Genomic DNA, 25,348 nt, shown 5'->3' on the forward strand with positions numbered 1-25,348 from the left:
TGGTTTTGGACGTAGGGTTAAGCAATCACAGAGATTCTGGTTAAAAAAAAATACTCTGGTAAAAACATAACCCAAACCAGCAATTGACTACTTGGATCAAATTGACCCAACTTCTTGGATTGTGTTGTTTGAACTAACAAAATAATTTGTGTTGTTAAAAACAAAATGGCACACATATTTTTGAATTATTATTTTTTTTCAATTTTAGTTTTTTTTTTTTTTTTTTAAATGTTCCTAAATTTATAACTATATATTGTACTAAAAAGAGTTTCCTAAACAATACGGCGTCTATTTCCCCCTCATAGAAATCACAATATTTTACTGTTATGGGAAAATCAAGTGAAACTTCCCTTTTTTTTTTGTTCTCCTTTATCTTTTCCCTCGGACCCCCCCAGGAAAACTTTGTAGAGGTGGTCGGGGGTCAGGAATTTATGTTGCTTCCAGTGGACGAGATGGAGAAGCTCCTCACGTCTGACGACATCAACGTCCCAGACGAGGAGACTGTGATCACGGCCTTGCTGGCTTGGGTGCAATACGACGCGGACGCCCGACAACGTGTTTTGGCGTCGCTTCTCGCACATGTCCGGTTGCCACTCCTAAGGTCGCAGGTGAGACACGTGCCGCGAGTTTGACAAGGACTCAATTTGCAACGTAATTTGGTGCTGCTAGCCACCTATGCTTGCATATGTAACACTAGTTGCCACTGCTCAATGTTCTTCGCAGAGGTCGACCGATTATTGGACGGGCTCATTATCCGCACCGATATTTGGGAATTTGATATTGGTGTCGGCATTTTTATCTATTCGACAGGCCAATTAGATATATTTAAAATCGGCCTTTTTTAAACTCCGATGCAGCCAAGCCTCTCCTTCCCTCTCTCCCGCCTTCTGTCTCTGACGCTACCCACCCCGCCCTTTCTGATTGGATAAGCGACTGTAACAGAGCCACTGAAGCATGAAAAATAACGTCAGAGCAGAGTAAATGGCGGCAGCTCAGTTGATAGGAACCTTTGAAAAAATATTCTACTTGCTGACACCATCTTCTGGCTGAAATCATCATTAGAGCTCCTTTTGTTCTATGTGCAAGTATGTGAAATTCTTGGAGGCGCTCGAATAAACACTTCCTTTTACATGGGTTTGGGTTGGCTTTTGAACTGTATTTGAAACATTTATTTTTTTACTTTCACCTTTTTGTCCTGGATGAAAGGAAACCATGACCACGCGTGTGATATCACTCTGTCCTCCTTGAACCCCCTCTACTCCTTCCCTTAAGCGTAATGTGCTTCGTGGTCGGAACACCGATGGTAAAAAGTAATTTAAATGGAGATATGCCCGGCGGAAATTTTTTTATGAAGGCACTTTTCTTTTATGGTAATTTGTTTTTGGGTTGTATTGACATTTTTATTTATTTATTGTAAAAATAAAAAAATCTGGGTGCTATTTAAGTTTTTATGTACCTGTATACGAGTTGCAGATAAGCCTAATTTTCTATTTTCTGCACTTTTAGCTTTTAGTTTAAGTGAACAATTAGTCATGTTAGATGTGTTGAAATTGTAATTTAATTACTGTAAATAGTTTCAGAGCACCAAGTTATATTTGAGTTCACAAGAAATATTCTTGTTTTCTTTTTGTAATGTTAAAAAGATCTTGGTTATCTGCCTCCTCTCAATACTAGTAGGTAACGGCCTTAGAATAACGCATATTGGTAGATTCTTAGTTCCTTGTTAATGCTACCGAATGCATCACTGATGCATCTGCTTCAGTAGCGCTAATAGCTAGCGTTTGCAGCCAAAGCTATATGCACCCACATGCCAGAAAATCTGCACTAAATAAAGCCTTTCTAAAGCTTGTGTGCCGCATTCTTTCAGATCATTTGATGGCAACAGATCACTATTTTTTTAATATATGCCAAAAAGGTTGTGTGGATAAATAATTGTATTTAAAGGTGATGTTTGAGCTTACAATTCTAGTTCAAGTAAAAAAAAAAAAGGGACTCAAATAGGTTTAAAAACACTGTACTATAAAATATCATCACCCACTGCTAGCCATAGCTATTGTAAAGAAAGATGAGCTACAGAAATGTGTTTTTCTAATAATCATAAAAATAATAATACATTTTATTTCCTCCTTTCAGGACACCTAATATTGCCGTACACAGAATATAAAACACTGATATCATTAAAACAAAAAACAAAACAAAAATGCATTAAACTGTCCGTTGTAAACAAAAAAAAAATCAAATAAAGACGCTGCCCGACCTACTAACGAGTTTGGTTCCGGACGACTGTCCGTAAGTTGAATTTTTTTTTGTAATTTGCTTCAGTGCTATATTTTGTATGTTTAAGGTTTATATAAGTACCCGTATTTTCCGCACTATATGGCGCACCGTGTTATAAGGCGCACCTTCGATGAATGATATATTTTAAAACTTTTGCCATACATAAGACGCACCCCATTATAAGGCGCTATAAGTGCATGCTGGTTTAAGATCAGGTAATTGTGCAATTTTGTAATTGTAATCCTGTGCAGTCCTTCGAGACATTTTTGTGATTAAGGGCTATTTACGGTAAATAAATGTGACTTGACTTGACTACAGTAGAGAATGTAGTTACGTTATGCAACCTCTAGAGGTTGCCACGCTAAAGGGAATGTCAACAAAACATTCAAAATGGTCAAACTTTATTGTTAACAAACAAGCTTTCCACAACTCCATTCACTCCCAAAATAAATAAACAGCCGTTTTATTATTTTCTCTGAGGTAAAGCATTTTTGTGACACATCTTTAACATCTTTGAACAACATCAAGGCATATCATTTTAATTTTCCTCCATTTAGTCAACACGCAAAAAAAAAACCGTCTGATACTGTTATTTTAAATGAAACGTTAGTGCAATCGCAATAAAGTGACACTCGTAATGTGCAAAAACAACAAGTGCAAAACAATAACAATAAAGCAATAACATAATAACTGTAAAACGTAAACACACAAAAGAAAAACAAAGATCACTCTAAAGCTCCTCATCGACGAATCCCTCGAATTCTTCTTCTGCAGTGTTCGAATTGACCATCTCAGTGAATGGGCCATCCAACACGTCCGGCTCCGTTTCATCAAGGTCGTCATTAATTGAGTCAGTGTCGCTGATGTTGTCTGGCTGTTCGGGGACAATTCCCGTCTTCTTGAAAGCTCGGACCACAGTTGAGACTGATATATCAGCCCATGCATTTACGATCCACTGACAGATGGTGGCGTATGTCGCCCGGCGCTGTCTCCCCGCACGTATGAAAGAGAATCGTTGTTTAATATTTCCCAGTATGCACAGCGCGAAAAATGGAGTCGGCGGCTGTTTCTCGTAGTTGCACCTTGCGAATTTAATATTGAGCCATATATAAGGCGCACTGTGTTATAAGGCGCATGGTCAGCTTTTGAAAAAAATTTAGACTTTTAGGTGCGCCTTATAGTGAGGAAAATACGGTATGTTTAAGGCTTGTATAACTAACCTGTATTGTTTTGTCCTAAAAAACATTTCATAAAATTATATGTTCTATAAAGATAAATAAAGTTGTGTTTACTTTTGGAAGATGGGCTTCAAGAGGTCCTGTGGTAGTGGACGGAAAAAAAGCAATCCAACCATCTTTCTTATTCCACTTTCATTTCAAAAGAAACGGCTCGCCTCTTCTTAACACTTTACACCAACCATATTGAATGGATGCACGAGATATTAAACAATAAAAATGTCAAAGTTCTTAGCACGCTAGCGATCCAGTACATGTTGTTATGACTACACACGAATTAGGAAATAGAAGCCGGATTTCTTCTTGGGGCTGGATGCTGGGTGACCTCTCAGCACTACAGTACTGTCCTTTACCCGGAAAAAGGTGCACACAATACAAAATCTGACTTACAGCAATGTAAGGATATTTTTCGACATCCCGAAAAAAAGGTTTGTATCTACTGTTTTTCGTAATTTGAATGGTCGTAAATAGGGGAGCGTCTGTAATCCCCCCCCCCCAAAAAAAGTAAATCGCTGTGTTGTCCAGACCTTGTATAGACTACTGCGTAATAAAATTCAAATCCAATATTTCTTTTACTGTATCAGTTTATCTTGATCTCTCCTCACACCTCAGATAAGCAATATGACAAAGCCTTGGCCACAAGTCTCCATAAAAACGTCATCTGCGACAAGATAAATGACGCGAGGGAATCGAACGCAGCGCCGACTTAGTGTCTTTGAGCCTCTTAACAGCAGCCGTCGTCCCGTTAAACTGACAAATAGATTGACGCCCAACCACATCAGGACTTTTAAAACGCAGATAAAGCGCTCCCGCCTCATAAATATTCATTCATTGCACCGTTATCGGATGTACTCATTAGGCGGATGCCGATTTACGGATTAATAAAATTAATCCCTGCTCCTCATTTGCATCGCTTTAAGGATGTAAACGCACACACCGGTTTTTGGTAAATAGGACAATGTGCTCTAAGAATGTAACCATCAGTTTTTTTTTGTCTTTCATTAAATGTCAAAAAAATATCACGCACAATGGAATCAACGAGAAAGCTACTAAAAACAGTGCCTTGCAAAAGTATTGCCCCCTCCAAAAACTCTTTGTCGTATTGCTTCAAGATTTAAGATTAAAAAAAAAAACGAATACAATTTTCTAAGAATCAAGGAGATGTGAGACACAATCCTAAAGAAAAACCACATTTGTTCAACATTTTATATTGTGCTAACAAATAAAAAATCAAAAAGTAGGCGTTTGAAAATATTGTGCCCCTTTGATTTGGTCCTTTGTACAACCTCCTTTTGCTGCGATTAATACCACATGTGGTTTTGGGTATGTCTTTATAAGTTTTGCACATCTTGATACATAACTATTTGACCATTCTTTCTTACAAAACAGCCCAAGTCCCTTAAGGTTTGATGGTGATCGTTTGTGCACAGAATTTTTCCGATCTTTCCACAAATCCTCTATTGGATTGAGGTCTGGAGTTTGATTATGTCATTCTAACAGCTTTCATTGTTAGTTTTAAACCATTTCATTGTAGATTTTGCCTTATGTTTAGGGTCGTCCTCTATGAAGAAGAACGTGCGCTCCGTTCTGGGGTCTTTTGCTGACTCTAAGAGATTTCTGCCAGAATCTCCCTGTATTTGGCTCCATACGTCTTCCCATCAATTTTAACAATCCTCTCAGTCCTTACTGAAGAAAAGCAACCCCAGGGCATGATGCGCGACCGCTATGATTGACAGGGGGGATTGCTTTCATGGTGATGTGCAGTGTTATTCTTATGCTAAATGTAACTCATTGCCTTTGATCCAGAAAGTTCAATTTTGGTCTCATCTGTCCAGAGCACAATCATTTCTTATGGCTCCGTCAGTAATCTTGAATTTTCAACAGGTGCAAAAAGACAAATTTGTTTTTATAAAAAATCCTCATAAAGTGAACATTATGTTAAAGAAGCTAATAATGCTAGCTTCTTATGTTGCGCTGGTCACACCTGACGACCGTTAAAGCTTGTGAGAGCTTCTGAAATGTCAGCTGCGAAAGCAATGCTAGTTGCTAATGCTGTGCTAGTTGACCCCTCAAATTAATAGTAGGCGATACAAATACTAAAGCTAACAGTTAACCACTAAATATGTGCTCAATACTTAAGCAGCTCAGTGATACTACCCGCTATCATTTAGTCACTATCAGCAGGACAACGATCCAAAACAATTCAAAGTTGACCTTTGAATGGCTCAACAAAAGAAAAGGAAGGTTTAGGAGTTGCCAAGTCAATGTCCGGATTGAAATCGTATTGAGATGCTGTGGTGTGACATTAAACGGGCAGTTAATGCTAGAAGACCCTCCAATATGGCAGATCTAAAATAATTTTGCAAAAAAGAGTGGGCCAAAATTCCTCTACAGCGTTGTGAAAGACTCATTGCCAATTATCGTGAACATTTGAATTCTGTCATCGCGGCCAAAGGTGGCCCAATTCGCTATTAAGTTCAGAGGACAATTATTTTTTCACATAACTGCATTTTGTATTTCCTTGGGTTGTCTGTGTGATATTAAAGTTGGTTTGATGATCTGAAACCTTTCTGAGTGAGTATAAATATACTTTTTCACAACACTGTAATAAACACACCCCTAATCATATTGGCTTTATTATGGTGCTCATAGTTATTGTAATTGAAAAAGTAAATAAATAAAAAATATTGTGTGTATTTTTTTTTCTTTAATATTGCTTGTTGTTGAAATAGAACAACAACAAAAAAGTTATCTGGTATTGGTATTTGGTATTGGCATCTCTAGAAACGGTATACAGTGGGACCTCGGTTATCGCGGTTAATGGGGACCAAAACCACCCGCGATAAGTGAAAATCCGCGAAGTCGCGGCGCACCTTTAAAAAAAAAAAAAAAATATATATATATATATATATATATATATATATATAGTTATTTTTCTTTTTTTTCGTTTTATAATTATTAATTTTTAGACCCGGTTAATGGGGACCAAAACCACCCGCGAAAAGTGAAAATCTGCGAAGTAGCGACGCCCCTTCAAAATGCTTTAAATTTGTTTTATTTTTTTTAAATTATTTTTCTTTTTAATTATTTTATTCTATTATTATTATTTTAGACCTGCGAACGTGGAACCACAAAGTAGCGACGCCCCTTCAGAAATGCTTAAAAAAAAAAAAAATTCTGCTCCCAAAATTGAATTTATTTTGTGGTCAATTCATTTATGAGGCATTTTCTTGTTGTTGTTTTTTTTTGTTTGTTTTTTTGCATAACGAGCAAAGTCAGCACTGTAAAAAGTCATTTTGAAAGACAACATTTTTTTTTAAGTCAGCGGGTGGGTCGGTGGATCCCTTAACCACTAGGGTTGTAGAGGTACCATTTCCTGTGGTGTGTCTTATGTACAGGCTGGTGGCACCCATCCCTCTCCTGGCAAACAAATGTTTCCATCCGGTCTCGGACTGAGGAGCTTTCGTGTGTTATGTGAATGTGCTCATCACTGCACTACAACACTATGTCTTGTTTTACTTAAAAGTATTAAGAACATTTCATATAACATATTTTTTTCAACTTATTTTATCGAAAAAAAAAAATTGTAACATAAGGTAATTTTGGTCATTTAAAATAATATCTTAATAACTTATTGTTTTAATTAAAATGAGAAAAAGTATGCATTTTACAAATATTTACCTATTAAATCAAAAATGAACTAAAAATATAATAATCTATACATTTATTTTTTTCCGCCTTACTTTACAAGTTATTTTTAAATTAAAGAATTATTAAATTGTAAAATAAGATAATTCCTGCTCGTTTAAAACGATTTTACAATTTATTTTAAGAATAGTTTTGTTAAAATGAGAAAATTACTTATTAATCCTCTTATTAATATAAAATTATTAATATATAAATGAAATTAATATTTAAAATTATTGCTTGTTTCTTTAGTTTACAATGTATTTTTATTAAATAATTTTGTTATGACTTCAAATTATTTTAAAAATACATTTATAAAATGAAATAATTTTTAATTTTGAAAATGATGTGCCAATCGATAAAGTATTTATTTTAATTCTTCTTTTATCTATATTTTTTGCAGGGTGGACAAAAACAACCAATTATAATATTTTATTTTTCCAAGGAGGGGAAAACGCCACTTCAGGTTTTAATGTTGCTCATTATTTGCTGACCAAATCTACACAAAAATATTTGATTTGATAGTCATATAAATAACTGCTAGCAAAGAGGTACACTCATTTGATGCATCAAATTTAATGTTTTAGTTCCCAGCACGTTAAGCGCCATTGACGCCTATATAAAATTTTCAGTTGAAGTTGTTTTACAATAAGTGAGGAGATATGTTGACCTTACTGGTTTGATGAGTGCTTGTGCTCAGTTTTTGGCAGACCTGGAGAACAGCCCCCTGCTTCGCGAGAGCGTGGACTGCCAGCGGCTCTTGATGGAGGGCATGAAGTACCATCTCTTGCCCCAGCGCCGGCCCCTCCTACAAAGCCCTCGAACTCGGCCCCGAAAGGCCACGGTTGGCGCTATGTTTGCTGTCGGCGGAATGGACGCTACCAAAGGTGCCTTGATTGTTGACAAACACATCTGAGTGTCTCATTGTATTTCCAGACTATAAGAAATATGGTGGATAAAATTGAGAATGCATAGGTACAATTAGAAACATGGTGATTTTCAAGTGCCCTCTTGTGGTTAACATGTTAAATGTACTTACTGTAGTGTCATCATTATGACACCAAGCTAAACCACCAAAGAAGGACTGTGACCACAAGGGGGTGAGTAATTGAAGCTTGAATTCCTTCTCGGGATGACGAAAGTACATTATAGTGCATTGATGCGCCGAAACGTTCACAAAAACAAAGAGCATACACTTTCCATCTGTCTAAATTATTACAAGACATAGTTGTTTACATGTCATATAAACTCTTAGAAATGTACGGCTTTGTCTCATTAATCCTTCAACGTGGATGGAGAAGGATTGGACATCCAACTGTCTTGTCAGCCATTGTGTGATGACAACCGGATCGCAGAACCCGAAGTGACGCGGAAAAATCCTGAAGTAGTATTATTTCGCTATATTTTTTAACTTAAAGCTCAAATAAACACAAATTCACTGTAGAACAGTTCTTAATGACTTTCATCTGCTTTAAGCCTTGTAATACATTTTAAACACAGTATTTTATTTATTATGAAAAACATATGTACAAACATGCTTCTTACATTTCAACCAATGATGAAAGGGGTTCTTATGATGACCAAAATGTAATATACATTTTGTCTTCATACAATTTTCAGGGCTCTGTCAATTGTTTGAGGGCTCTTGAATTGTTTATTTTTTTCATTTTTAATTGTGTATGGGACACCTTGAACTGTCGCAGGGCACACAGAGACTGACATTTATGTATTTTAATGCACCTCATATATGCAAAATATATCACAAAATACTATTTTTGGGGAGAGTGCCTTATTATCTGGCTCACCTTATAATGAGAAAGATTCGCAAAATATATTGTGTTCCTGCAGGCGCAACAAGCATTGAGCAGTATTGTCTGCGGCGAGACACGTGGACGCAGGTGGCCACCATGAGCGGTCGGCGTCTTCAGTTTGGTGTTGCCGTCATGGACGGTCGTCTTTACGTGGTTGGGGGCAGAGACGGACTCAAGACTCTCAACAATGTAGAATGTTACAACCCTCAGTGCAAAACTTGGAGCGTCATGCCAACCATATCCACCCACAGGCATGGCCTAGGTGAGGAGTATATTTTGGTTATTCTGCTAGTTTGGTCCTGAGTTGAAGACTTTAGACTTATTTTGTATGTTTTACTTTTATTTTGTATTTCTTGTTTATTTTTTCTTTTCAATCATGTTGCTACAAACATCACCTAACAAAAATATAATAGAAAGTAAAAAAGAATAACAGGTTGAAGCCAGAGGCTTATAAAAAGCCCTGTCCCCAAAATATTCTCTGGACTCTTCTTCTTTTAATAATTTAAACAAATTATCATATCTTGCATCATAACAATATTGTTAGTCTATTTTGAAATTATTACATTGTTTGAATCATGTTGTACTTGTATTTGAACAATTGTTAAGATATCTAAACTTTGAAATTAAGTCCCACTGGCGTAATTATTTTAGATACAGTATCTGTAACCTTTTACCTTATTTTCTTTCCCTTTTTTCTCCTCAAAAAACTAGAATTATCTATTTAGTCTTATCTAGTCTAGATCCATCTATCCATCTAGATCAAGGGTCAGCAACCTTTTTGATGTGGAGTGCCACTTTCAAATTTCCTTCTAAATCAGTGTGCCACACCAAGATTAATGACTCGCACAACACTTTTTTAATATTCAACAGACCTGTAATTTTACACCAGTCCAAATATACAACATGGATATACAATTTAATCTTATAACTAACCAATTTATCTTCCACTATTCTTGTTCATCAATCACCAAAAAAATAAATGTGAATAACAAGTGGAAAGGCCTGTAGCCATCCATGACTTTAACTTTTTGCCACAAGAATTACCTAGAGTCAACCAAAAAACAAGTGCTATGGACAGCTACCATACCATTCATCAATGATATCTTGTTGCAGAAAATATTAAAACTTGAAATAACAGCAGCAAAGCACGCGCGGGCACACACGCATACACGCACACACACACACGCTTCTTTAAAATATTCGCCATTAGTAAATGGTTTTCTGTGCTTTGCTATGCAGTGAACAATGTGATAGCTTGCTTCAGTGTTTTTTAGCAGTGTCAAAGGTTTTTAGGGTCTGTGTTTGCCGTACCTGGACACTGCGCGTTTTAATGTCTCCGCCATTGTTGACTCATCCTTGAATTCATGTTCATGTTTCGTCTCGTAATGACGTTTAACACTTGCTGTGAGAGGTACAACGCTCTCGAGGCATAATGCACAAAACATCACGGTCTTTTTTGCACAAAGCCCCATTCGTCTGTCCACGCTGGGTGGAAGGAATGAGATGTTTTCGCTTGAGAAGCCATCATGATTCGTTCATTTATCGCACGCGTGTGTTTCGTTGGCTTGGTTAAAACACGGATATCTCCTCTGCGAGGCGCCGTGCAAACACACACTGACACACGAAGCAGAGGAGGAGCTAACGTATAGCCTGTAACACGGCGCCCAACTGAAAATGTCTACATTTCAGGTAAAAGTGCGCATTTTTAAAATATAATCATTATTATTTTGCCGTGCGCTTGCGTGCCACTGCTGGCACGCGTGTCATAGGTTGCTGACCCCTGATCTAGATCAACCCTAGATGTATTATACAAATCTTTATTTTCGTGTGTGTTTGTATGTTGTTTATAGGCTTCGAAACAACTAAATCGATCTTGGTGAATTTCCATAGTAGTACTTTAGGCCTCATGGAGTCTCTTTAGCTAGGTTTTGTGTCAAGTTACCCCCAATAAATACCAACAATATTGATTAACATCTGCTTTTATGTACAAGCGGCTCTGGAGCTGCCTGCGGCCATACTGCTCTTTGGCACTCCCGAGTGGCTCCCTGGCGCTTCTTCAAAAAAAAAAACGTCCCCAACAACCTCGCTCAAGTAGAATGCACGGCAATGTCAAGCCCGCCAATGTCGGGCCTTTATGTCTGTAATAATAAAATAAAAGGTATATTTGCTCATTTTAAGATTTTTTTTTCTCTAATAAATGTATAATTATATAGATTTTTTAATTCATTATATTTATTAATACTTAATACTTTTTTTTTTTTTTTTTCTTTTTTTTTTAAACATCTGAAGTAGCAGTAAAATCTTAGGCCAACACCGACCTCAAAGTAGGGTTGTGTCAGCCCCAAAATGTCAATCATTGTGTTCTGGTTCAGGCTGGGCCGGGCTTCTCTCTCACTGACTTTTTTGGGGAAATTATTTAATTTTCCACCGCTGAGCGTGCGGACACAAGGGGGACAGACTCCATCGCCTCCACAAAGAAAAAGAAACAATCAAGTTAATTTGCCGGGCTTAGGCTAGACCACACTTTAATAGCTGCAGGCTGGGATCACGTCGGGCTGGATTATTTACACTACCTCTACTCTACAGCCACTATTTTCTCATTTATTATTAGAATTATTTACTTATGAATAAATTTTTCCTATATATACTCAAAAATTATTTTTCACTAAATATTTATTGTATTAAATCAATTTTTTATTCTTACTATTATTTGACACTTGATATGTATTTTTTGCTCTCATATTTTACATTATTCTACTTCATGAATTTATAGTTATTTGTAAATATTGATATTTTTTATTCTCACTTTTGCACAACTATTACATACACTTCTAATCAGTGCTAACTTTGTAGTCGCTCAAAAAGTGACTTTAGCCTTCAACCAGGAGAAGATGTCATCAGGTGGTGTCCAACTGTCACTTGGCGTTTCGACCCTAAACTACAACACCCTCAAGTTGGCAGTCACTGCCCATCTTCTAGTCCCCAGCTAAACTCCTCCCTCCTACTCCAGAGCCAGCAAGAGGCCCAGTACATCTGTTCATTAATTTCTTATGAGAATTATGTATTTTTTTCATACATTTGTATTCTTATATTAATAATCCATCCAACCAACCATGTATTATCTGCACCGCCTATCTTCAGTAGGGTCGCATGGTGCTGGAGCCTATTCCATCTTTAACTAGTTGCAGGGCACACAGAGACAGACAACTCACTCGCTCATTCACACCTATGTCAATTTGGATCGGCCAATTAACTTGACATGCATGTTTTTGGAATGAGAGGAAACCGGAGTGCCCGGAGAAAACCCACACAATCACAGGGAAGACGTGCAAAAAAAAAGCCTGGTAGCTGGTTTTGAACCCATGATCTCAGAACTGTTCCGCGGACACGCTAACCATTCATCTGCCATGCTGCCTGTAATAATAATAACTATTATTATAAAAATTGTTAATATCCTAATTATTTGAAAAATTGATCAAAACATAAATTGTCAAATAGAAATTATATGTATATATATATATATATATATATATAAGACATAATAAGTTAGAATGGATGATTTATGTAGAATTAAGAAAAAAACTTGTAATGAGTAATACATTGAAAATTATTGAATAAAAATAACAACTAAAAAAAAAGCAAAATTATTTTTCTGACTGCATATAAAAATTTTCATTTTAGATATGGTTCTTTTTTAAGTAGGAAAAACAAGACAATAACCTATTGCTATATGCCAATATAAAGACAACTACTTACAATTAGCAAATGTATCCACTATAAAACAAGTTTAATATATGATGAACCGTTTTAAAAATGAGCCAGCTTTTATGCAGTAAGTAATCTTTCAATATTTTTTCACCTTTTAGTGAAATGAACTTTTCTTGTACCAATCAAAGTTGTTTTGAGGGTCAGGGCTGATGTTGCGTTCAAGGACACCCAGACGGGGAGGATGAAGTCAAGTCAAGTCAAATTTATTTATATAGCCCTTAATCACAAAAATGTCTCAAAGGACTGCACAGGATTACAGTTACAAAATTACACAATTACCTGATCTTAAACCAGCATGCGGGCAAGGAAAACTCAAAAACCTCCGTGTGAGGAGAAAAGAGAAACCTTGAGAAAGGACCTCACATGTGGTAATCCCCCTTCCAGGATTGACCAGGGTGAATTACAATTAGCATTACTGTACACATAATAGTAAACATAAGGTAAGATGTTGAAAATGTCCGGAAAGTGCATGACATCAACGACGCCCCCAGCCTGCAAACCAGTCCAGAAAGTCTATGACGGCCACGACGCTGCCTCCCGTCTCTGCCAGCCGGTAAATGCAGGGGTTGACATGCTGCAGGTCAGACGCCGGTCCGCTGACCCATCCCAAATCATCCTTCTCCTTCGTATCAGCCAGGCAGGCGTCGGAAAAAGACAGGACAAAACAGAATATGAGGTGGGCATCAATCATATGCTTTGGAATAGAAGTGTGTCTTAAGCCTCGATTTAAAAACTTCCGTTGAGGTTGCAGATCTTATCTCCAGAGGCAGGGCGTTCCATAACACCGGGGCCCGGATGGCGAACGCTCTCGAGCCCGCAGACTTCTTGGCTCTCGGAGTCACAAGTAGACCGGCATTTTCCGAGCGCAGACTCCGTGCAGGAACATAGGGGGAAATCAAATCGGAGAGATAAGAGGGTGCAAGCCCATGCAAACATTTATATGTTAATAAGAGAACCTTAAAGTCACATCTTAAGTGGACTGGGAGCCAGTGCAAGTTGGCCAATACAGGAGTAATATGCTCAAACTTTTTGGTCTTAGTCAAAAGTCTAGCTGCCGCATTCTGAACCAGCTGCAAACTTTTAATGCTAGACATCGGGAGACCAGAAAGCAATACATTACAGTAATCAAGCCGAGAAGTAATAAACGCATGAATTAAAATCTCTGCATCTGATTGGGACAGCATCGAACGAATCTTCGCAATATTACGGAGGTGGTAGAAAGCTATTCTAGTAATATTTTTCACGTGTAACTGAAACGACAGATTAGGATCAAATATAACACCTAGATTTTTGACCGAGTCACTATGGGTGATATTACATTTGTCTAGGTTCAGGGTAGTGTTTGAAAACAACTGACGACAGTGAGCTGGACCAATAATCAACATTTCAGTTTTTTCTGGGTTAAGGCGTAAAAAATTATTTGACATCCATCTTTGAATCTCAGTAAGGCAAGCCTCCAGATTTCTAAAACTTAAATGTCCAGTTTTTTCCAGTGGCACATACAGTTGAGTGTCATCTGCATAGCAATGGAAACTAATATTATACTTGCGGATAATGTCACCAAGCGGGATCATATAAATACTAAAAAGAAGGGGGCCAAGTACAGAGCCTTGAGGAACACCACAAGGGACATTAGATTGTTTAGAGGTCAGATTGCCATAGTTAACACATTGCATCCTGTCTGACAGGTAGGACCTAAACCACGAGAGTACAGTTCCTGAGATACCAATGCGTTCTAGACGAACCAATAATATGTTGTGGTCGACCGTATCAAAAGCAGCGCTGAGATCCAGCAGCAGTAACATTGATGAGGCACCAGAATCTATTGTTAAAAGGAGATCATTGGTTACTTTAGCAAGGGCTGTCTCAGTAGAATGATTTGCCCTAAATGCTGACTGGACAGTTTCAAAAAGGTTATTTTCTGACATGAAGTCATTTAGCTGCTGTGCAACGACCTTTTCAAGTACTTTCGCAAAAAATGGCAGATTTGACACTGGCCTATAATTACCTAGGCTTTCTGGGTCAAGGTTAGGTCGCTTAAGCGTGGGTTTAATGACGGCAGACTTGAAGGCTACAGGAACAATACCCGAGGATAGCGATATATTAATAATATTTAAAACTGATGGTCCTAAGATCCCAAACAGATCCTTCACCAGTGAAGCCGGACGGTTGTCACGACGACACATGCCGTTGCTGTTTTCTTTTACGAGTGCTGAGGTGAAAAGAATGTGGCCACATCTGGCCCAGCAGACGTCGCTATGCCCAAATCCGTTCAGCGGTTTGTAAACCCGACACGTGTGCACAATAGAAGCCCTTGTGCTCTTTTATTGTTGCAGGTGTAGCCGTCCTTGAAGGGCCCATGTATGCTGTCGGGGGTCACGACGGTTGGAGCTACCTCAGCACAGTGGAAAGGTGAGACTGCATTTCATTTTTCTCCGTTATGACACGTTTATTTCTATTAGTCCTGCTCGAAAAAAATATTTTTTTAATGGCCTAGGTGGGACCCTCAAGCTCGCCTATGGAGCTTTGTGGCAAGTATGTCCACACCCAGAAGCACCGTTGGTGTTGCAGTACTGAATAGCAAGTAAGACTGTAAAATAAGACTTTTAATTCTCGTTTATTGCTTCTTTTTAATAATGTTACAAAAGTCACAAAATGAACAACCTGGAGAAAAAAAAAAAAAAAAAAAGATGTCAGGTTGAAGTCAAAAGCTTATAAGAGACCCACCTCAAATAGCTTTGGACACATTTTCTATCAATCATTAGAATCAGGGGTTGCTATTTTAGCAATGCATATCAAACTGGGTGCGCTTTGCGCTAATTAGTAACAAATTTAGCTCTCAGCTTGAGATTGGAGATCCCTGATATAAACAATTAACATGGTTTAAAACTATTTTTACCGCAGAGTGCTACTTTTATGTTTCTAATTAGTTTTATTTGCATTCAAAAAACTAATTATTTCGATTTCATCATTATGTTTTTAGTTTTACTATTCTTTACCACAGGGATATACAACCTTATTAAAACTACTTTTTAGTTACTAAGTAGCGTGAAGAACTACCAGTTTGATATGAATTTCTGAAAAAACAACTTATGTTACTAGGTTTCTATTGTGTTATTAAAATTAATTAATCAAATCAAGGGTAAAACGTGGTTTGGCTTTGACTTACCACAAACGATCAAGCACCAGTTGCCTGTCCTCAGCGGCTTTTGAAGGCTGCAGTCTTGATTGAGGGTGGTTACATCTGGGTTGAATGTGATCATCTCCAGGTGACAGAGTGGCCCAGGTGCAAGTAGAAAGAACTTGGACTGGGGGCTGTGCATTACACCACCTTTATCAATTATGTTGGTATTGATCTGGCGTGCCTTACACAAAACATATCTCAAGACACATGGGGAGGCCTAAAGTACTACTGTGCAAATTTTCACAAAAGTCTGTTTAGTCGTTTCAGAGCGTATAAGCCACATACAAACACATTCACTCAAATCTAGATTTAAAAATACGTTTACATTTGATCGATGATTAACAGCATCAACTGTTTTCTGCTGGAAAATTGCAAAACATTGTGTGAGAGGCTAGTGTGTGATCGTTTCTTCTTTCCAGGTTATATGCCGTTGGAGGGCGCGACGGCTCCTCCTGCCTACGCTCTGTGGAATGTTTTGACCCTCACACCAACAGGTGGGCCTCCCCCTCTATCTTTCGCCTCATGCAACTTTTTTCCACGGTTCTGATTTTCGCAGGTGGAACGATTGCGCCCCCATGGCCAAACGTCGTGGGGGTGTGGGCGTGGCCACCTGGCACGGCTTCCTGTACGCCATTGGCGGCCACGATGCGCCCGCCTCTTCTTTGGCTTCGCGCTTGAGTGATTGTGTGGAGAGGTAAAATTTTCATTGATTATAATGTTGTGAACCAATGTATGCAACGAGATTAGACATGGAACTCTCGGGTAAAGATAAAGATTATTAGGATTACGATTATCACCAAGAATGCATGATAATTCAGTGTTTCCCATAGAATTTTGTGAGACACTGGTGGGTGGACAATCTAGAGGGATCGGAGGCATGGTCCCCCGAAAGAAAATGTTTTACTTATCAAATTTAAACGCATCGATCTGGTGCATTTTTAGATCAAAATCAAGAAGCTACCTCTACCATTAATGTGTGACCTTCAATTCTATAATATTCGATTATATTATTCCATTCTAACCATTGTAAGAGACAAATTAATTGTCATTGTAACCTGTGAACGAATTTAACATTCCTCTCTGGTCTGTGGCTAAATATAGTGTGATCATAAAAGAATTCTGCCTTTTATATGCAAGTCTATACCACTGGTGTTCCAGTAGTTAGAATGCAGAGATTTAACTTCTGCTAACCGTGTTCGATTCCTGTTTGAGCTGAGAAAACATGATTTTAGCCTGATAATAATACAACGGGTACCCCTAATTTTTGATTAGGGGTACCCGTTGTACACAAGTCAGCGTTACAAACCTTTGATTACGGTATAAATATTATCTTGTTTTTCTAATGATACAAGTTGTTGAGACTCTGGTGGGACCAATGGTGGCCCGCCAGAATGTTCCTGTAGTACTTGAGACGATGCATTTATTGGGCTTTTAAAGGCAGCATACGACAGTTATTACAGTTATCCCTTATCATTACCACTTTGTCGCACTTTAAATGTGTGAGCATGTTCGTTTAGATACGACCCCCAGACGGACACCTGGACGGCAGTGGCCCCCATGAGCATTAGCAGGGATGCGGTTGGCGTCTGTCTCCTTGGCGACCGTCTCTATGCTGTCGGTGGTTATGACGGGCAAATGTATCTCAGCACGGTGGAGGCTTACGATCCACAGACAAATGAGTGGTGCCAGGTAGTGATTAAAGTATTTGCCCCCTACCTGACTGTTTTTTTGCATATGTTACAAAGGTTTTGAATCATTAAACCAATTTTAATATCACACATACACAACCCAAGGAAATACAAAATTCAGTTTTGTGAAAAAATAATGGTAATTGCCTCCCTGAACCTAATAGTGAGTTGGGCATTGATAACAGAAATCAAACGTTCACGATAATTTATAGTCACAACCCTGTTGAGGTGGTTTGCCTACTCTTCTTTGCAAAATTGTTTACAATCAGTCATATTAGGTTTTCTAGCATGAATTGCCTGTTTAGGGTCATACCCACAGCATCTCAATAGGATTTAAATCCGGACTTTGACTTGGCTACACCAGAACCCTCATTTATAAAAAAACAAAACATTTTTGAGACAGTCAGAGGTGGACTTGCTAATGTATTTCGGATTGTTGTCGTGCTGCATGATCCAGGAGCGCTAGAGTTTAAGGGCACGAACTGATGGCCAAACGTTCTCCTTCAGGATCTTCTGGTAAACACCAGAATTATTTATTCTGTCAATCTCACCAAGCTGTCCTGGTTCTGAGCAGAAGCGCAGCCCCAGGCCATCAGACTTGCTCCACCATGCTTAACACTTGGCATCATGTTCTTTTCGTCAACTGCTGTGCCATTTTTATACCAGATGTAACGGGCAGCACACTTTCCAAAAAGAATGTTCCTCCAAAAGTCTCGAGGATAATCAAGATACTTTTTGGCAAATGTGAGATGACTCTGTGTGTTCTTTTGTGACTACAGTGCTTTTTGCATGGGCACTCTCCCATGGATGCTGTTTTTGGCCAGTGTTTTTCTTATAAAAGAGTTCTGGGCTGCTTTGCTGCCTCATGATTAAGACAACTTGCTTTGGTAAATGTAATAATAAATTCTAGTGTTTACCAGAAATTCTGTGCCCTCAAAACTCGAGCTCTCTGGGATCATGAAGCAGGACAACGATCCGAAACACACCAGCAAGGAAAGTACTGGAGTGGCCAAGTCAAAGTCCGGATTGAAACTCAATTGAGTTCCTGTGGTGTGAAACCCCCCAATATTGAAAATTTGAAACCATTTGACAAAAATTTCTGCACACCGTTGTGAAAGACATTACCAGTTATCATAAATGTTTAATAACTATTGCAAGATGTTTGATATTTTGGGCTTTAAAATGGAATCAACATTTCAAAAATGCCTTTTGTAAATGGTTTATATTTATATTGCGCCTTTCAAGTCAATGAAGACTTTACAATGTGCTTTACACTTACCCATCCACACACACTCACAGAATTAGGGATTTAATGTCTTGCCCAAAGATGGAGGAGCTGGGAATTGAACCTACGATCTCATGATCCCAAGACGGGTGCTTTGCCTCCTGAGCTACCCCCGCCCTTTTTTTATTTCCCTGGTTGTCTCTGTAATATTAAAAGTGTTTTGATTATCTGAAACCTTCGCGAGTGATAAATGTGCATAAAACACAAAAAGCAGCAAGGAGGGAAATACTTTTCCACGGAACTGTAAATACCTATGTTATGATTTTTTCCCATCAGGTGGCGCCATTGTGCCTGGGCCGGGCTGGAGCGAGTGTGGTTGTAGTCAAAATGTGACAACTTACTGGAAGTCCTTGCAACATGAACAATAATTCTCACTTCCTCCTCATTTATGACGTCACAATCTCCTCCAGCTACGATCACAAAACGTTTTTCCGGCCTTTCTTTTTACTCCCTCAAGATCTTAAATCTTGGTCCATTATTGCTGAACCTCAAGAAAGTCAGACACATGATTTACAGCTGCAGAGAGCTTTCCGCTTCATCAGCGATGGTCATAAAACAATTTCTGACATCAGTAGCACACCCTGAAGGAACCATAAAACCCCATCCCTGGAATATAACTCACTTTTTTCCACCAAAAAGTAAGTTTGAGCTATATTCACTCCCTTATAGCACAAGCTTAGCTAATATTTCCGATTGAATGTACAAAATGTAGCCATTTGTAAATGCTTTTTCTCTTTAAATCTCCAAAAAACAGTAGACCTACTGGATACAGCTGCCTCCCCTTATGATGTTTTCACATTACAGTGCGGAAAAAATATTTTTTCGAACCCACGTTATGGTATTTTCCCCCATCATACGACACCAACAGTTTTTTTCACATGCTCAAAACTTTTAAAAAATTCAAACTATGTGTACACTTTTATATATCTGTCACGGTTAGTATGGGTGCTTGAAATCCTTGAAAATGCTTGAATTTTAATGTTGCGTTTTCAAGGTTTGAAAACTGTTTGGATTTTAGGTTGTGATTGTAAAGGCATAAAGTTCTTGCCATGTTTCTTAAGTTAGATGTTGGTTTTAAACGTATTTGATGGTTCTGAAATAGGCTTTCAGCTAGAAAATCAGATTTAGGCTCTTATTATGGTATTAAACTGAATTAGTTAGGAGTTCTAAAATAAGGTTAGGGTTTTCAGCTAGAGTTAAGTGTAGGTTTAGGAACTAAGGTTTAAACTCCATGTTAGGATTCTAAACTGAATGTTGCGTTCCAAAATAGGTTTAGAGACAAGTTTACAATATGAAACCGGGTTACGATAAGATGTAAAGCTAGGGTTTAGGCTGCAAATTTGGGTTTTAAACTAATTTTAGGGTTTCAAAACAAGGTTGGGATTTGGCTTTGAAAGCCCTCAAAACGGCTTAAATTTCACCATGAAAAAAGGTATGAACCCTGATCCGTCTGGTATTGGTCAACATCATATACATAAGATGCTGGTCTGCTATTGGTTTCTGTCATGCTATTGGCTGTAACTCCCTCCGGCAATTAATTTCGCTCTTTGTTCAGTTCAGAATGTTGTGTAACAAACTTGGAATTTTTTTAGTCAAGTCATGTTTTTTTTGTATAGCCCTTAATCACAAAGAGTCTCAATTCGCTATGGGGCCCAAAACTTGCAGTGATACTAAAGGGAGAAGCAAAAACATGATAACCATGAAAATAAAGCCTGTGTCAAGAAATGTGAAGAAGGCAAAGGAATCACTACTCCAAGTTTTCTGATCGCAACCATTAGACAATAACAACTCTTATAAATATAGAGTTGATTAAAGCATAATAGTCTTCTTAGGGGATCAGCCTCCTAAGCATCTACTCACTAACTCCACTGTACCAGCTCAAGTCCTTTCACAACCATGGTAAATAAAATTTCATTTTTCCTTTACATGTATATTTTTAGTCATGTTAATCATATGCACATTGATTACATTAAGGTAGTATTTACTATGTTTTTATCTGGTGTACCAGAGTTTTGGAATGTAATAGGTAATTAGCAAATAAGACCTTTTCTCCTTTTGTTCCCCACTTCTGAATGGATTAATGACGTATCCAGGGGGTCTACTTTAGTTGTATGTATTGCATATGTTGGAGGGATTGGCGCCACCATGCTGTACATGCCCAATACACAACACAGGAAATGGTGTCATTACGACCCTAGTGGCTAAGGGATCCAACCAACCATTGTATTATTAAGTACCAAATGGAATGTGAATATACACAGCTGAGCAATATAAAAGTACATCAAACAGTGATAGTGTGATTAAGTTGTGATTTTTGTATCCTGATTAGTCATTTTCCAAGTCGTACTAAGAAGGTTTGTTTTTGTATTTTCTTCCGAGGTTGTTTTCTTTTTGCAATTCAGTATTTTATTTGTGATTCAAACGAGCTGAAAATGTGTTCAGGATACATTCAACATAAATGTTTATTACTGCACTAAAGTCAAGTTATTTTTCTATGACATGTTAGGTTTGATATTTTTATGACCTTAAATGTTTACCATCTCAGGCACCTGCTATCTGACTCATCATTGTTACACAGTAAATGTGTGTTATTTTTTGTCAGTATCATGACACCTGTTGAAAGATTGGTGACATTTTTATGGCCCACATTTCTTTATCCTCAATCTGTGCTTGTCAGCAAAGTTGCTATTGTGGTACCTTTTCACTAATATGGGTGTTAAGAAACCAAAACAAATATCCAGCATTTGCTGCAATGTGGTATTAAGATTTATGATCAGGTTTTTTTACACCAGTGTTTTATTGACCACACGTGTCTTTAAAATATCTCTACACATTTGAGGCACTTTTAACATCTCACATTCTACGACCCATTTTTCGTTTGTCACAAATCTATGGCCATAAAGCCACAGCTGAGCAAAAGCTTTGTCACGCATGCCTTAGTCCGGCATTGACACCGACAGAGGTGTTAGAGGACCATGCGCGAAAAAAAAAAGTTCCTTTTTCGCTGATAGGGAAAACTCCGATGACGATCCTGTTCCAGATGAGTTTAATCTTTACACCAACCTGCTCTTGAAATTGCCATTTTAATTATTGTTTGAGGCTTTAATTATTTCCCTTGTTTCATAAGTTCAAGTATCCTTTACAGCAGGCCTGTTCTTAGTGTGATTTTTTTTTTTAATTCTAGAAACGTCTTCCTGGAAATTTTCCTCTTTTGTTTCCAATTTAATGCTTCTTAAAGCAAGTTGTGTGTGTGTGTGTGTGTATTTTCGATGCAAACTTGAAGTTGAAATAATGTTCTACTTTATGTAGTTTGTGCGCTCGCTCTTTGATCATTTCCTTAGATTTTCAATTTTCAGACTACAGAAATAACAGTTTCATATATATTGTCTCATTCATTTGAGCTGCACCAATCTTTTTAAAGCCTGTTGGGCTGCGGTATTTCTCCACGTAATTGGGCAAGTGTGCATCAAGATCTCTCTTTCGCTCCATTTGTCTGGCCTCTTGTTCTGCGTCCCAGCGTTATTTTGTCGTTGAAATGCATTTATCATTTTTGTTAAACTATGCATTTTATTTTAACCTTATGAAATTTTAGTTGTTTTCTGCCCAAGACACAACGGGATGAAATGATACTTTAAAAAGTTGCAGGACATGGATTTTTCATAAAGACAAGTATTGATACTTAAGCATTCCAAGTTCTCTAAACAAAATATGAAATTTTACGATTTCGGCCTGTTCGGCAAAATCAAGTTAATTGGTCTGGCAGCAGCCCGACAAAAATATTAAACTTTGGGTTTGCTCGGGTCGGGTTGGATATTTTAGGCCCGATCTTACCTCTAATGTGGATGAACATAAGAGCATTTATTACAACTAAAATGAATAATGTCATTATTAAAGTAATGCTGTGATGATCAAATAATAAACTAAATATACCCGGAAATCTCATGTTATGGTGAATACATACTCACTGACCCATTTTACTAATCTAACAGCTACCAGTCATCTTTGTAACTCCAACCAAATCCACAACCTTAGGCCAACCCCAAACAGAACCCTAACACTAAAGTTGAACTACTGGTGTTCTGCCGAAACATCTTACCCTGCCGAGATGTCCTATTAATACTAAGTGCGCATGCGCACAAGACAGATAGCGATTTCCTTTACAGTGTATAATTTTCGTTTTGATTTAGTCTTGTTTGACTGACTGCTTCACAATACAGTTTTCTGACATAGTTTATAAGCCTGGCATGTTTTTCTGTGGTAGCTTTTTAGCATGGTGTTTGTTGACTGCAGTAAGCACACACTGTATGCATGCCAACCCTCGATATATGTCATGAGTGAAAGTCCGGTTTGCAATAATATAAGTTTCAGTGTTGGAAGTTTTACTTTAAGAAAGCAAATGTTGCTATCAGATTAGCCTATGGTAAGACGTCTCACAGGGGTCATCAGTAATTGATTTTTGGAAAAAAAAAAAATATTTAAGTGCGAAAAAATTAATGTTAATTTTTTCGCGGCAAAGCCAATTAATGGGTATTTATTGGATTTCTAGCCATTAATTGGTAATTTAATTGCTCCAACCGGTGTTGCGCCGTTGGATGCGCTCGGCGCCACATGAGCAGCGCCATTTGCCGTTGACGACATCAATCTGCGTGAAGTACTCTCTAACCATTTTTTCCTTCGGTCCCATAACCGTGCGAAGATTACAATCAATACAGCGTAGTAGTAGTGGTGTACAACGTGTGCATATGTGCATCCACGACGTACGTGCTTGAGGCAAAACGTGAGCCAATCAAGCCCGATTTTGTCCCGACCAATAAAAAGCTGCTTTGCAACCACACTACGTACGTACAGCTACCGTGTTTCCCTGAATATAAGGCCGGCCTTACTTCAAAATCATCGTCAAAAATTGAGGTTTTGAAATAAAAATATGTGCAAAAGTAATAAATTTTCGCTAAAAATTTCTTAGAAAAGCATTGCCGTTGTTAAATAACGTTGATATCTACGGTTTTCATAGGTAATATGAGCCTCTTATTTGCAGGAAGGTTGAATTTCATTTCTCATAAAAAGCTGGGCCTTATATTCAGGGTGGGTCTTATAATGGGGGAAACACGGTAGCTTACGCATATGCATGCACTGTCCCGATTGTGCGTGTATGTGACCTTGACCGCATAGGAAATGCTCGCGCGGCGTGAAAATTTGCACGTTCGTTGACGCAATCGAATAACAAAAAACCCGAATATTTTCGCAATTAATGGGTCGCAATAATTGATAATTATTTAAATTTTGCAATAAATGGATTTATGAGTTAAAGCAACCATTCCATTAATTGTTCGCAATTAATGGCATTAATTTTTCACCAATCATTTATTGCTGACCCCTGACGTCTCAGTAAGGTGGGAAGTTTTGGCAAAACACCTGTGATGGTGAATGCTCTAAATCAGGGGTCGGCAACCTATGGCACGCGTGCCAGCAGTGGCACACGAGGGGTTAACCAGTGGCACGCGAGCGCACGTCAAAGTAATAATGATTTTTTTTTATATGCGCATTTTGACCTGAAATTTAGACATTTTCATTGCGCGCTTTCATTGTTTAGCAGCTTTACGGTGAGCAGGGGGCTGCACAATGCCTCGCAGAGGAGGAGAGATCTGTTTTAACCCTCCCACAGAAACACCAGCGCACGATAAATGAACGGATCACGACAGCCGAATCATGACGGCTCCTCGAGCGGAAAAATCTCGTTCTTTCCAGCCAGCGTAGACAAATGGGGCTTTGTGCAAAAAAATTACCGTGCTGTTTATGCATCATGCCTCGAGAGCGTTGTACCTCGCATGTCAAGTGTTAAACATCATTAAAAATCCGACTCCCCTGCAAAATCCTCCCTTCCTCGCGTGAACACGCATTCTGCTGCGCTTCCGACAAAAGCAATCGCATTCTATATCATAAGTCTATTAAAACAATAAAGCGAGCTAATTAAAACAAGTGATCGTAGTCTATAACACTTTTATTAATAAAGCGCGATCGTATTCTAAAAATGTGTTTAACGCGGAAGAAAAAGTCACCAACACTGGAGACAAATCAATGTACGCTATGATATCCACAATCACAACTAATTGTACACAAATAGCCTTTATTTGATGTACTATAATAGCTAAATGTAATGTATTTTATTGTGAATGCATTGGATCCCACGGTGTAAACAAATAGTTTTGGGTTTTTTTTTCATTTAAAATCAAACTTCCCTGCCTATAGTTTGCAAAGTAAGACACACTTCTAACCTATTATGTTTTTTTGGCTTTGAGATCCAACTACAGAGGAATACCTCCACTTTGTGATGTTACTGAATAGGTCTTCGACAAATCTAGTTAGTTTTATTACTACTATTAATAATAATCGTAATATTATGAGAAACGTTCTTG

At 38.0% G+C, this 25,348-nt stretch overlaps 1 protein-coding gene across 2 annotated transcripts in view; it reads left to right on the forward strand.

Annotated features, from left to right (window-relative positions):
• The window catches only part of klhl5 (kelch-like family member 5), a 35,649-nt gene extending 14,424 nt beyond the window's left edge, over positions 1 to 21,225 (forward strand). The window contains exons 5-13 of one of the 2 annotated variants that reach the window (XM_088342759.1): positions 396 to 608; positions 7,900 to 8,086; positions 9,048 to 9,272; positions 15,115 to 15,190; positions 15,276 to 15,362; positions 16,382 to 16,456; positions 16,519 to 16,656; positions 17,480 to 17,651; positions 19,212 to 21,225. In XM_088342759.1, the coding sequence (XP_088198885.1) occupies positions 396 to 608; positions 7,900 to 8,086; positions 9,048 to 9,272; positions 15,115 to 15,190; positions 15,276 to 15,362; positions 16,382 to 16,456; positions 16,519 to 16,656; positions 17,480 to 17,651; positions 19,212 to 19,268 (1,230 nt within the window). In that variant the 3' untranslated portion in view covers positions 19,269 to 21,225. The remainder of the gene's footprint in view (positions 1 to 395; positions 609 to 7,899; positions 8,087 to 9,047; positions 9,273 to 15,114; positions 15,191 to 15,275; positions 15,363 to 16,381; positions 16,457 to 16,518; positions 16,657 to 17,479; positions 17,652 to 19,211) is intronic. The other variant, XM_088342760.1, reaches the window with a different exon arrangement.
• Positions 21,226 to 25,348: the final 4,123 nt, after the last annotated feature.

This window comes from Urocampus carinirostris, chromosome 8, assembly GCF_059441175.1.
Source record: "Urocampus carinirostris isolate Australia breed hairy pipefish chromosome 8, RoL_Ucar_1.0, whole genome shotgun sequence".
NCBI classification, from domain to species: Eukaryota; Metazoa; Chordata; class Actinopteri; order Syngnathiformes; family Syngnathidae; genus Urocampus; species Urocampus carinirostris.